Genomic DNA, 14,572 nt, shown 5'->3' on the forward strand with positions numbered 1-14,572 from the left:
ACTGAATTAATTCCACAAACTGTGACACTTGGCTCACAACACTACACATCGAGTTGGCCACCGTGAGCCCATCTCCACTCTTTGGGCATGATGGCAGCAGAAAGCCCGTGTGAAACAGCCTACAGGCAGAGGGGATTCAAGCTGAGGTGAGGAGAGGTGGGGAAGGCGAGGGCATCCACAGCCCAGTGCTCTGGTTTCTCCCTCAGCCTGAAGAGACCTGCAGCACTTCAGAGCTGTGGGGAACGGCATGTGCAAAGCATTCTACTACAGGTGACACTCACAAGAGAGATTAAAACAAAAAGAACATCCTGGCAAAGGAGCTCAGAAAAAGAGAGAGAGAGAAAGAAGAGACAGGAATCAGGGAAAAAGTAGACAACATGGATACTTACTAAATCCAACCATTTTGTCAGGCACTTTGAATTCTTCTGTTATTACTGTCCTAAAAACAAAGAACATTTTGGAAAAAATACAGAATACAGAATTTTGCAGCCATTTTAGGTCCCCAAATTGCCCATACTGGCAACGTTGCAAGATAAAAGCTTAAAATATATCAGGCCAATCTGGCCAACAAATCCGCCACCATCTACAAAGAGTGTCACGTAATGAACCCTCTGGTCAATCATTCCTCCCAAAGATCTAAGCCTTTCATCTCCCTGTGTTAGAGGAAGAAACCTCGGGTTTTCATGAAACCACCACCTCCTCTAACAGCTGCCTTTTCTTCCAAAGCACCTCTCAGCGTTGCCTCATTCTGCCTGGTTAGGTGCTCTCTAACCAACGGGCCATCAATCCCAGGTCATTGAAAGGTCCTCCGGGGTTTTGGGAGATGTTTAGACTTCCATTGTGGAGTCCTCTCTAGATGAAGAGATACCCAACTTTTCTTCAACATTCCTTGTTTCCCAATCTTTTTATTGTCTTCTGGCCTCCCTTCTAATTTATGGATGTTTCTCAAGTTGAGATGCCCCAAATGGAATCAGTATCTGATGGAGGCGTAATCAGTGTTGCCAGAACAGAATAATTACCTCACTTACTCTGCAAGGTACTTCTGTTAAATGCTATCCCATCCATTATGTGCTTTTTTTTTTTAAACTACTATTGCACTGGCTTTTTTCAAACAAACCTTCAAATCTGCCACACAGTGTATTGTGGACAATGTCCAATTTGCCCAACACCCCAGAAAGCAATTAAATCTCAACATTTACCTTGGGAGGATGCTAAATGCAAGTAGTTAAAAAAAAAAAGGGCAAGCATTTTTAAATATCTCTCACACAGCTGGATTTTTACCCATCATGGAAAAGACTGAATAAGTGCATATTTTTAGGGAGAGTGCATTACTTAGAAGAAATGCAACAGCATAAATAGCACTTGCCACTGTATCATTTTGATGGGAACAACAGTCTTCTCCTTGTGGAGTTTATACCCTCAAGCTTATGTACAAGACGGGATTCTCTCCACCTCTTGGAATATACGTGTTCTCCCCAAATCAGGCAATTCATTCCCAGCTTGCTAATCAGTAACACCATGGATGTGAATGTCAAGTCTTGCTGTCCCAACGTGTCCTGCAGCAGAAGCCAGGTCCCTGTCAGGATGTGCTTCCTGACTCTGTTGTGAGGGAAGACGGGGCTCTTGTGCCTGTGGCCAGGAGGCTGCTGCTCACACCATGTGTAGCATGAGCTGTCTACTCTGTCTACTCTCAGAAATATTACCTGGCAATTGACTAGAGGGGCTTCAACACTACTGCAATACAAAATGTCACAAAGCCCAGGCAGCTCTTGGCCCTAAGGAATAACTTCAGCAGACTCTGAGCAAGAAACATACCAAGACAAACTGCTCTGGGTTTCCAGGAAGAAAACGTTCTCATCTCAATGCAAGGCTGAAACTTGTCCAAGGTACAAAATACAAACACCTTGGAAAAGAAAATCCTGACTAGTTACGGCTTTATAGGAAAGTCAGCATTTGATACTAATGATCACCTCATTTAAATTTTTCAATTCATCAACAAACAAAACAAAGCAAACAAAGAAACAATAACAAAAAAACCCAGGATAAAACTCTTGTTTAACTGATGCCTGGTGATTTCTAGAAACTCCCAAACAGCTAGGCAGAATACAAGATGACAGAATTGTTTTGCTAATAGAAGGTTAAGGATATGTTACAGCAACAGATACACAGCACAAAATTCATCCTTCCGGAAGAGAAACTGTGGCAGTTTCTTGTATAGGTTTTCCTGTTTGAAGGGCGATACACTATGACCACACATACCCCATCTTACAGACTGGCCTTTGTAAAACTCGGGGCTCTTTCTGTATCTCTCTAAATCCTCAATGTTTGACAGAAGGCTATGAGGGGACACAGAAACAGATAATCAGCTGGGCTGAGGCTCTCTGGCAGGTCCCTACCACTCTGGAGGGATGGAACCCTGGCTTCTGGGCTCCCTGCCACGCACTAGCCACCCACCCATACTTCCTGGGCACCCAAAGCATTCTCTTGTGAGTGTCCGACCCTCACACTTCGAGGTGTCCCTTCTCAGGTGAAGAGGCTGAGGATTAATCAAATATTGGCAACACCACAAAACCAGGTGGGAAAATCTCATTCTCTCCTTTTAAATTATGTGTACACTGGTAGAAAGAGCAACTCCAATCTTCTACAAGTATTTTAAGTTACTGCAATAATGGCTGATTTTTAATGCCTTGTATTAGTTTATCCTTGAGCTGACACTATCTTGGAAATGGCTAGCAAAAAACTCAAGTCTTAAAGAAGCCTAACCCATGCTTTTTCACACACTCAACCTCTGACTTTCTAGCACTCTAGTACAGATGGTGGATCAATAAACAATTAGAAATGATCAATAAATAATAAAACATAGCCCACTGCTTACCTTTGATGTACCAAGGCCCCTAACTGGTTACCTACTGTGGCAAAGAGAAAGAGAAAAAAAAAAAATCAAAGCATTAGCACGGGTAAACTAACTTCATCCTTACCATTCTTACCATTTCAGGGAGGGGGGGGAAGAAAGGCAGAAAGAAAGCAAACAGTAATTTAGGCTCAGTGGCTGAAATGAATGCGTTATATGATATGAAACAGGAGGGGACATCTTGATCAACACAGTCTCTAACCCAGTGTCCAGCTGAACACAGGATAAGAAATTGATCTGTGTGTCCACATGCTGTGAGGCCTGGGAGAAAATCCTGCTAGCCTAAATCCCTCTAACTTCCTACCTCCCTCCTGCTCTGGATCCAAACTCAATGTAAAGACAGAAAGAGATCCTTTTTTAAAAACAAATGAGAAGATTTACCCTCCTTGGATGTATTGTTAAGGACTGCCCCACAGCAGCTGTAGTCATGAGGAACATGCACATATGCTCCTCCTGGCCATGGGGCAGGAGACGCCCCCTGGCGCCCCCCCAACGAACCCCCCTCCCCCACCAACAGCATAAGCATCTGAAGGAGAGGATCTGGCCTCCTCCCTCCACAGGCCTCGTCACGGACCCACCAGAGCAGTCCATGTGCAGTGGACACTAAGAATGAGCAACTGCCTTTCAAGCCCATTTCACAGAGACAACGGTGCCAAACAGCCTCTTATTATTAAAACCAAGTCTGTAATCACATTCCCACAAAACCACTTCAGCTACGCTTTTTGTTCCAGTTTCTCCTCTTTCAGCTATTGATGAGTGTCTCCTTCCCCAGCCATCAGCAAAAATGATTCTGTAGTGTTTCTCTTTTGGAAAATGCAGCTCAGGAAACACAGTCAGCAAACAATGAAAAGTACAAATCCTAAACATATCACAAAGAACCGACCGAACGCACCTTACAAGATGCTAAAAAGGGCATTCAGAAATACGTCTTTGGGGAAAGTTATTCTAAGGACATGAGGTAAGTCGGAAAGGCTCGATTCCACCCACTTGAGGTCAGAGAATGAAATGGTTTGACAACCGAACTACATCTGAAACAGGGAACCAACTGCTCTGCTTGTGCTCAAACTCAAGTGCTGTCATTCTCTGACTGGACAGTAAAGAGACAAAGGAGAAAAAGCAGACCGTGACATTTAAAAAGAAAAAAAGCAAAGCAAAACAATGCTAGCAAAAAGTAAACGAAGCTACTGAGTCAATACCATATTTCTTCTGGATCGATAACAAGATAATGGTCTACAGCCAAAATATTGACACTCGACACTATTAATCTGCTTATCTCAGGGATACGAGAATTGTTTTTTATTGACTCTTAAAATTTTCTCTTTGCATATCTGTTTGAATATAACATTCTTGCTTGGAACAGGTAGTGCTCACAATTCCCATTTTGCATGAAAACTGGACAACTGCCAGGTCAGGAAAGGAATCCTCACCACACTCAGCCCCTGAATGGTGTTGGGGCTGAGACATTCCTGAGGGAGGAACGTTGGCGACGTAGGGCAGCGGGGAGGAAAAGAAACACGCCAAAGCAGAATGTCAATGACAGAGCACCTGCGAGCTCGGTTAGCTGTTCCTCAGTCAGCTGAGCTTCCCTGAGTGCTATCAGAATCCCCCTCTTTGTGGGTAAAGAATCTACTGAAGCCAGAAGAACTAAAATGTCTTGAAATGATGAGAACACAGAGGAGAGGTACTCAGCATTCCTCAGCTGGGGCAGAGGCCGCACCGTGGGTTCTGGTTCACTGTGTTGTTTAGTAAAGGATGTCAAAGGACCGATGATCTTCAGAAATTTCTGTCTCAGCCAGAGAAGCCACAGAAACAAAGGGCTGTGCTACCATAAAGAACTCCCTGAGATTCACAAGAATATTCAGAGGGCTGCTGTTCAAAAGCCATTTGAAATTTTGTACTCATCACAAAAAGAGCAATTCCTTTTTGTTGGCAAAGTATGTGTTACAGGTGCCATGCACACAACACCATTCCAACCAGCCACAGTGGAGGCACTCACAATGGCCAGAGATGGAAATGTACACACTATCATCCCAAATAGACAGGCTGCGGAGAGCTACACCACTGAGAGGAAATCAGGTTCAAGTCCAGAGTCAACTCTGAGCTGGCAGATGCTTAGGAAGGATAAATCATCTCCCTCCTCCATGCAAATTCTGGAGCCCACCCAAGGTTGAAACATGCGATTACAGTTTCATTCCCTTCAGAACATTCCCATTTGGTGCCTAAAAATGAAAACCAGCAGTTAGATCGGGGCAGTGGGTACTCATATGGCCAAGTTCTATGTCCAACTCCAGGAACAGGAACCTCTCCTTAGTCTTCACAATGAGCAGGGGTCACACTGAGGAGGCCGATGGGAACACCTATCAAGTTCAACTGAATGGAACTACACTCATTTTCCTATAAAAAAGGAAAAATGCTGGGTAAAATCAGTCCTATTTCCACTAATGGCGTGTGCTGGCTGACAATGCATCTTCTTGCTTCCAAAGGTCCCCTTGGAGCAATTCCAGCACATCCAGGTGTAGTTTTCATTTCCCTTGTGCACTATGTAATACGACCTGCCTGGGCTGTGAGTCATTCCACAAAATCATAAATTCCTTCTGAAGAGCAATACTCTGTCAATTTTAATAATAATCTTACAAAAAAAAAAAAAAGGTCAGGTCAGGTGTGGCCACTCATGCCTGTAATCCCAGCACTTTGGGAGGCCAAGGCGGGCAGGTAACTTGAGGCCAGGAGTTCGAGACCTGTCTGGCCAACACGGTGAAACCCCATCTCTAGTAAAGCAAAAAAAAAAAAAAAAAAAAAAAAGAAAGAAAAGAAAAAGAATAAAATACAAAAACGTGCTGGGTGTGGTGGTACACATCTGTAACCCCAGCTACTTGGGAGGCTGGTGCACAATGGACCCAGGAAGGAAGTTGCAGTGAGCCGGGATCGTGTCACTGCACTCCAGCCTGGATGATAGTAAAACTATCTCAAAAATAAAACAAACAAAAACAAACAAAAAAAGGTGATCAGACATGTTTTCCCTGCTAATGAAAAGAAAACAAAGACTTCATTTTTTTTCCTCCTCTGAAAGAAGCAAAACAGCACTGGGAAATACACGCAACTTTGCAATATGCATCAGCTTTTTTTTTCTTTTTTTCTGAGACAGAGTCTCACTCTTGTTGCCCAGGCTGGAGTGCAATGGCGCGATCTTGGCTCACCGCAACCTCTGCCTCTGGGTTGAGGCGAATCTCCTGCCTCAGCCTCCTGAGTAGCCGGGACTACAGGCATGCGCCACCAGGCCCGGCTAATTTTGTATTTTTAGTAGAGACAGGGTTTCTCCATGTTGGTCAGGCTGGTCTCCAACTCCCGACCTCAGGTGATCCACCTGCCTTGGCCTCCCAAAGTGCTGGGATTACAGGCGTGAGCCACGGTGCCCGGTCACATCAGCTTTAATAGTTAACACCCCCACTCCCACCCCGGCGCAAGGAACAAAAGTGCCAATTCCTCCTTCACAACAGCTCAGCTAGCACGGGCTGGCACCCACACAGAATCACTAGCCAGAGGCAGGTGAGTGAGTCTGTTGTGGGGGGGAGGTGAATACCAATTTTTATAACTGCAAAAGCAAATAACCCAAATCTTCTTTAGATTTTGAAAACAATCCTCCCTCCTCTGCCTCTTCTTTGGATTTGCAGTCTCCTCTGACCGACCAATGGCTTTCCACGCCCCACCTCAGGTCAGTAACACACACTTAGCGGTGAGGATTCAGGCAGTTTTTAGAAAGCTTTTCCCCCAGGGACACTACAAATGCCTCCTGTGTTCTAGGCAGCAACTCTTGCTCCAGGGCCACAAAACACTGATATGCTGAGTTCAGCTGAAAGTACTTTGGCAAGCATAATTTATTAATTTTGCAAATTATTTTTAAAAAGTGAAAGTAAATTCAAGTTTATCTCAATAATGTCACTCCTTTTTGTTGTTGTTTGAGACAGAGTCTCGCTCTGTCTCCCAGGCTGGGGTGCAGTGGCGCGATCTCGGCTCACTGCAACCTCTGCCTCCTGGGTTCAGGCGATTCTCTTGCTTCGGCCTCCCAAGTAGCCAGGATTACAGGTGTATGCCACCATGCCCGGCTAATTTTTGTACTTTTAGTAGAGACAGGGTTTCACCGTGTTGGCCAGGCTGGTCTCAAACTTCTGACCTCAGGTGATCCGCCTGCCTCAGCCTCCCAAAGTGCTGGGATTACAGGTGTGAGCCACTGTGCCCAGCCAATCACATGACTCTTACTTGTAGTCTACTATAAACTTCTGTGAGTGGAAAGAACATCCCCCACCCCCAGCCACACTAGGTGCTTTCCTGGGCGCCTCACCTGCATGAACCTACCTGGTCTTACAAGAACCCACCTTTGAGGCAGCTACTGTCACTGCCATTCCCATCTAACTGAAGAGGAAGGTGCTATCGCACTGCACCCAAGCCTTCAGAATGGCATGCAGGCGAGGGGCCTGTGCCCGTGCAAACTCTGCACCCCTTCATCTTCCCCTGTCCTCTAATCTTGTGGGTTTCAACACTTATCAGTGTTTAATTTTGTGATATTAAGTCTCTTGATCATTCATCTCACAGGTCAGTGCCTTCCAGGTGCTGAGCACTGTGACAGGACCTGAGGATACAACAATCTAACAAAGTCACCTTTGCCCTCAGGGAGCTTAGAGTCCAGCAGGGAAGGCAGAAGGCAACAGATGAGGGGGCCTACCCTAGCCTCCAGGGACACGTTGGGCCCTGCACCTTCTCCCCAAGTGCCTAAGAGGAAAAAGAATTCTATGATACTATATTCATAGCCCTAAGCTTTACTTTCATTTACACCAGTGTCATGAAATCAATACAGGGGGTCATAACCAGCTTTATTAAAAAATGAAAGCGAAAACAGAATGTACCATATATAAAAAGGGTAATGTATTTCATAAAACTTTCATTTCAGTCACATATGTGTTTTAACACATCTGTACTAACTAGTTCTGACGGAAACAGTTTTTCTCACATGGGGAGTGGTATTTTTTCTTTTTTGTTTGAGACAGAGTCTTGTTCTGTCACCAGGCTGGTGCGCAGTGGCACGATCTTGGCTCACTGCAATCTCCACCTCCTGGGTTCAAGCAATTCCCCTGCCTCAGCCTCCTGAGTAGCTGGCACTAAAGGCACGCACCACCATGCCCAGCTAATTTTTTGTGTTTTAGTAGCGACGGGGTTTCACCATGTTGGTCAGGGCGGTCTCCATCTCCTGACCTCGTGATCACCTGCCTCGGCCTCCCAAAGTGCTGGGATTACAGGCATGAGCAACCGCACCCGGCCCGGGAGTGGTATTTCTTAAAGTTTGAAAATAATGAGATATAACCCTCATGATAATCTGATGAGGCAGGTTATCATCAGGTCCATTTTACAGACGAGGAAACACAGGCTCAGAGACGTTAAGGAATTTGTCCAGGGTCAAACAGCTAACGACTAGCAAAGCTGGGATTCAAGCCTTGATCTATCAGACTCTGAAGTTCACAGGTTTAAGTACTAAACTATTAGGGCACATGAGACAGAGACCCAGGTTCAACTTCCCTTCTGTCACTTACCATGTATCTATCTGGCCTTGGTCAAACCACTTACTACTTCAGAAACCGGTTTCCTTATCTACAACAATAAGGAGTTTAAGCTTCAGGTTCCCTTCTGGCTATGATCTTACACGACCCCCTCTCCTCTGACTCAATCCCTAACCCCTGGCAACCACTAATCTGTTCTCCGTTCCCAAAAGGTTACACAAAGGGGATCATGCAGTATGTAGTTTTTTGGGATTGGCTTTTGCCACCCTGGAGATTCATCCAAGTTGCTGGATGTACTCAGCATTTGTTCCATTTCACCACTGAGTAATATTCCACGGTATGGCTGTATCGCAGCAGAACCATTCATCACTTGAAGGACACGTGGGCTGTTTTCAGTGTGGGACTATTACGAATAAAGCTGCTACGTGAACAGGCTCCTGTGTGAACATTTTCATTTCTTGGGGATAAATGCCCAACAGTGCAATTGTGGACCATGCATAAGTGCAGGTTTAGTTTTGTAACACTCCAAAACTGTATTTGAGAGAGGTTGTACCATCAAGTTGAACTCTGGAAACCTATGAATCCTCTTTCAATTTGGCAACTACTTTTCTTCCCTATTAACAGCCACGAAGAATGTAACAGGCATTGTACACGAGCTCGAGTTATATTTTTGTCACAACATTGATGCCACAGGTTTAGCTCATTCATTTTTGTGGAAAATGTCTACTATTTTACCCAGCTGGCTAAGCCAACTGTCAACCAACCAGTCGGATCATGCTTTGCCAAGGTGAAAAATCTCACTGCCTTTTTCCAACTTACACGTATGTATGTACCCATGTAACTATCATCTCACTTCTAAATTATAATCCTAAAATGGATAGATGGGTGAAGGGAGGAAGAAACAAATGGAGGTGGCTGAGGTGGGGGGTAGGGCACAGAGCCTTTGCCAGGAGTCGTCAACTGGATAAAATCAGACCCTGTCCCCCTTCACTATTTCTTTTTTTTTTTTTTTTTTTTTTTTTTTTGAGACGGAGTCTCGCTCTGTACCCTGGGCTGGAGTGCAGTGGCCGGATCTCAGCTCACTGCAAGCTCCGCCTCCCAGGTTTACACCATTCTCCTGCCTCAGCCTCCCGAGTAGCTGGGACTACAGGCGCCGCCACCTCGCCCGGCTAGTTTTTTGTATTTTTTTTTTAGTAGAGACGGGGTTTCACCGTGTTAGCCAGGATGGTCTCGATCTCCTGACCTCGTGATCCACCCGTCTCGGCCTCCCAAAGTGCTGGGATTACAGGCTTGAGCCACCGCGCCCGGCCCCCTTCACTATTTCTTTGTTTTTTTTGGAGACAGTCTTGTTCTGTTGCCCAGGCTGGAGTGCAGTGACGCAATCTCGGCCCACTGCAACCTCTGCCTCCTGGATTCAGGCCATTCTCCCACCTCAGCCTCCCGAGTAGCTGGGACTACAGATGCACGCCACCACGTCCGGCTAATTTTTGTATTTTTAGTAAAGACTGGGTTTCACCACGTTGACCAGGCTGGTCTTGAACTCCTGACCTTAGGTGATCTTCCCACTTCAGCCTCCCAAAGTGCTGGGATTACAGGCGTGAGCCACTGTGCCCAGCCTCCCTTCACTACTTCTTACCAAGGCTCTACCCTGTTACCTTGGGATTCTCTATTCAGAATTCTTGCCTGGCCCCACTGCTTGGGGATTTTTCCACCCCAGGTGACTGCCCACTGTACACCAAAAGTGGGGAATGGGAGAAGGGGTGTGGCAGGAAAGGCACAAACTTCCGGGGCAGACGTGACTCTCAGAAAGGCCCATTTTAGGGAAGAGGGCAGATAGGAGGCAAGGGGCTGGAAAAGGACCCTGGGAAGCCTGCCCATGTCCACCCGCCCCTGGAAAGCCTTCATCTGCTTTCTCTCTTTCCTCTTCACAAAAGGCAAACCTTCCTCCTAACCGCTCCTACTCTCAGGAACTAGGTTTTGGTCTTGGCTTTTCACCCCTCCAGCATCTGTCATCATTCCCCATTCAGGGAAAGTATCAACACCTCTGAGATTCACTTTCCTCTTTCCAGAGTGGAGACTGGTGCCTGCAGCACCTGCCTGGGGTGCAGGTCACAGGCAGGGGTCTGGGCATCATGGCTCTCACCACCCGCTACCACTTGTACCTCCTATCTCCTGTCTCTCCCTAAGGTCTTGGATTTTCAAATGTCTTTTCCTCCTCATTCCTTTTTCTCCTCCTTCCTGTCCTCCTTTTCAGTCCTTGCCCTATGCCACAAGTACTGAAAAACAAAGCTTGGAAAGGATCATAGAAATAGTCTATTTCACTCTTCCTGCAAATAATTCATTTGGCAGTACGCCCAAGAATTCGTCCTTTACCCCGTAAGAATACAGGAATTTCCCCTTGTCTATGAGGGATATGTTCCATAGACCCCTGGTAGGTGGCTGAAACCATTGAGAGTACCCAACCCTGTATATACTATATTTTTTCCTATACATTGGTGAGCGGGTAACTGTATACAGTGTGGATACACATGCTACTCGGAATGGCGTACAATTTAAAAATTAGGAATTAGCTGGGCGCGGTGGCTCATGTCTGTAATCCCAGCACTTTGGGAGACAGAGGCAGGTAGATCACGAGGTCAGGAGTTCAAGAACAGCCTGGTCAACATGGTGAAACCCCATCTCTACTAAAAATACAAAAATTAGCTGGCTGTGCTGGCGCACGCCTGTAATCCCAGCTAATCGGGAGGCTGAGGCAGGCAGGAGAATCGCTTGAACCCGGGAGGTGGAGGTTGCAGTGAGCCAAGATCGCACCACTACACTCCAGTCTGGGTGACAGAGCAAGACTCCATCTCAAAAAAAAAAAAAAAAAAAAAAAGGAATTATTTCTAGAATTTTCCATTTTTCCATTTAATATTTTTGGCAGTGGTTGACTGTGGGAAAAAGAAGTCATGAATAAACGGGGAACAATTCTATTATCAAAATTAGGAAGTGTGGTACTACATAAAAGGTGCTTTCTTCAGCAGGTCACGAAGTAAAAAGAATAAAAAGGAAAAACAAGGTGCCACATAAACAGCAAAGGCGAGTCTTTGGGAGAAGAGGCAGGCACAGTTTCAAAGCCCCTTGCGTGGCCTTTCCCCCGCCACCCTAGTGGTGAGGACAGTGCTGTACTCTCCCGAAGCCCTGGTTTTGGTGCCACCCGCTACACAGAATGCAGGGGAAGGTAAGGCCTGCTTAGTTCAACTAAGAAAGCTCCTTAAAACGCTCCTGAGGGAGAAAACTCGAAAGGCTTTGATCTTGGATCAGGAGAGGATACACAGGGGCAAATGGGAAGTGACTTCTCCGTCTGTCCATCAGCTCTGGGCAAACATTTTGAAAGCACTTGTTTAGGTGGTCAGGGCAGCTGGACAGTGAACCACGAGACAGGAGACTTGTTTAAAGAAACTGGGGGAGGGGTACTCTCTATATACTTCCCTAACTAAAGATGCAGAAAATGTTCATCATCTGATGAAGCTGATTTTAGCTGAGGACTGGCAAATTAAGCTTGAGGGCCAGCTGCCTGTTTCCATGAAATATCTTATTGGCTCATAGCCATGCTCATTTGTTTATACAGATGCTACAGCTGTTTCTGAACTCCAATAGCGTAGCTTAGTAGGTGGGATACATAGCCTGCAACCTTACATTTATTTTTGTTTGTTTTGAGATCACTATGTCGCCCAAGCTGAGTGCAGAGGTGCGATCACTGCTCGCTGTGGTCTTGACCTCCCAGGCTCAGGAAATCCTCCCGCCTCAGCCTCCTGAGTAGCTGCAGCTATAGGCATGCACCACCACACCCAGCTAATCTTTTTTCATTTTTTTTTTTTGTAGAGATGGGGTCTTGCTACATTGCCCAGGCTGGTCTCAAACTCCTGGACACGAGCAGTCCTCCCACCTCGGCCTTCCAAAGTGCTGGGATTATAGGCATAAGCCACCGTGCCTGGCCCCTAAAATGCTTACTATCTGGTCCTTTATAAAAAAAGCTTGTTGCCAAGTGCAGTGCAGTCCCAGCTACTCAGGAGGCTGAGGTGGGAGGATCACCTGAGTCTGGGGGGGGGTAGAGGCTGCAGTGAACCATGATTGCCCCACTGCACTCTAGCCTCAGCGAGACCCTGTCTTAAAAAAAAAAAAAAAAAAAAGAAATGCTTGCCAACCTCTAATTTAGATTACATTTAAATTTGCACTTCTAAATCACTTAGCTAATATTATTCTCTTAAATTTGGAAGTTACTTTTTCCAAAATTTTTAAATGCTAATTGTAGGAAACAGGGGGGAACTTGAGCATGAAGAGTCCATGGGAAATGAGGCCAGTATCTATGGCCACATCACGTAGGCTCTACTAGGAGAGGTGCATGGCGGGACCCAGTAACCGCAGAAGGAAGGATGGGATCTTGTCTGCCCTGAGCAGAGGGCAAACACACTGCTTTAGAAATTAAGAGAACGATATGACTCAATATTCACTAGTGAGGTGGGTGTGTGAAAAAGGCAAAAGGGAAAAGGGAGGAAGGAAGGGAGGGAGGGAGGAAGGAAGGGAGGGAGGGAGGAGGAGGGAGGGAGGGAGGGAGGGAGGGAGGGAGGAAGGAAGGAAGGAAGGAAGGAAGGAAGGAAGGAAGGAAGGAAGGAAGGAAGGAAGGAAGGAAGGAAGGAAGGAAGGAAGGAAGGAAGGAAGGAAAAAAGGGTAGAGAGAAGACCAAGAGGCTAGGTGGCATGTGGGCTGAGCACTGAAGAAAGTCAAAAGATACGGAAGAGGATAGGTTTCTAGGAGGAAGCTGGCTGAGCAGGAGTGGGGCAGGTTAAGAGCTGGGTGAGAGGGGAGAGAGAAGAGACAGCCATCCAGGCTGTTGCACAGGGTGCACGGGAGGAGCCAAGCAGGGAGGGCAGGCGACGGCCAGGTTGGAAGATCTGCACCTCCCTGGCTACTGGAGGAATGAAACTGGTTGAACTGACTGCAGGGAGAGGCTCCAGCTGAAGCATGAGAGACATACTGGATGGAAAAGGTGCCAAAACTGAGACCAGAAGGCAGATTCCTGAACTGGTGGGGTGCCAAGGATGCATATCAAAGACTGCTGGAACATGTGGGTGTCAAGATTGAAGACAGCGAAGGTTAAAATGGCCTGATCCAAAGCTGGAGGGCGGTGGAGTGACTGGTGACAGCTACCTCTCAGAGAGAGGCATCCAGGCAAGCTTTCAAACTGAGCTCTAAATTCTGCTCTGGGTTCTAAGCAGGCTCATGAACAGCATTCTGACAGCCGGCTCGAAACCGCCACTCCCTGAAACACAACTAACCCAAATCCCTTTTCTATATCAGGAACAAATCATTTCCCTTGTTCCACTGCCTAGCACATTAAAAAAAAAACTTTATACACACACACACACACACACACACACACACACACACACACTATACATATTTTTTGAGACGGAGTCTCGCTCTGTTGCTCAGGCTGGAGTGTAGTGGCGCGATCTCAGCTCACTGCAACCTCCACATCCCAGGTTCAAGCGATTCTCCTGCCTCAGCCTCCCAAGTAGCTGGGACTACAGGCGCAGGCAACGGCATCCAGCTAATTTTTTGTATTTTTAGTAGAGACGGGGTTTCACCATGTTAGCCAGGATGGTTTCAATCTCCTGACCTCATGATTTGCCCGCCTCGGCCTCCCAAAGTGCTGGGATTACAGGCGTGAGCCATAGTGCCCGGTCTTAAATATTTATTTTTTGGAGATGTGGTTTTGCCATGTTGCCCAGGCTGGCCTCGAATGCCTGGGCTCGAGCTTTCACACTACCTCAGCCTCCTGGGTAGCTGGAATTACAGGTGTGAGCCACCATGTCGGGCATCTCTAGGAACTCTAAGAGGAGATGGCCATTGTTTTTAGATGTGGGAGCCTTTGGGGGAAAATTCTTTAGACTCACATTGAAGATTTTAAGGGGACAGCACTCATTTGTAAAAATTCTTGTGTATTTACAAAGTGTTTATGACCACAAAACAGAAAATTCACCCCAGGGCCACTGGAACTAAGATAACCATTTAAACTGCTTATCCAAAATAACACACTGTGATCTTTTTATATTTGACTGGTGTTAGT

At 46.3% G+C, this 14,572-nt stretch overlaps 1 protein-coding gene across 6 annotated transcripts in view; it reads right to left on the reverse strand.

Moving 5' to 3' along the window:
- Window positions 1–14,572, reverse strand: part of FUBP3 (far upstream element binding protein 3) — a 58,949-nt gene that overhangs the window by 25,114 nt on the left and 19,263 nt on the right. For 4 of the 6 annotated variants that reach the window (XM_010360948.2, XM_010360946.2, XM_030919792.1 and 1 more), the window contains 2 exons: window positions 2,876–2,909; window positions 390–439 (listed from right to left, as the gene is read on the reverse strand). In XM_010360948.2, the coding sequence (XP_010359250.1) occupies window positions 390–439; window positions 2,876–2,909 (84 nt within the window). The remainder of the gene's footprint in view (window positions 1–389; window positions 440–2,875; window positions 2,910–14,572) is intronic. The other 2 variants (XM_030919791.1, XM_030919793.1) reach the window with 2 other exon arrangements.

The sequence above is a fragment of the Rhinopithecus roxellana genome, chromosome 16 (assembly GCF_007565055.1).
Source record: "Rhinopithecus roxellana isolate Shanxi Qingling chromosome 16, ASM756505v1, whole genome shotgun sequence".
NCBI lineage: Eukaryota > Metazoa > Chordata > Mammalia > Primates > Cercopithecidae > Rhinopithecus > Rhinopithecus roxellana.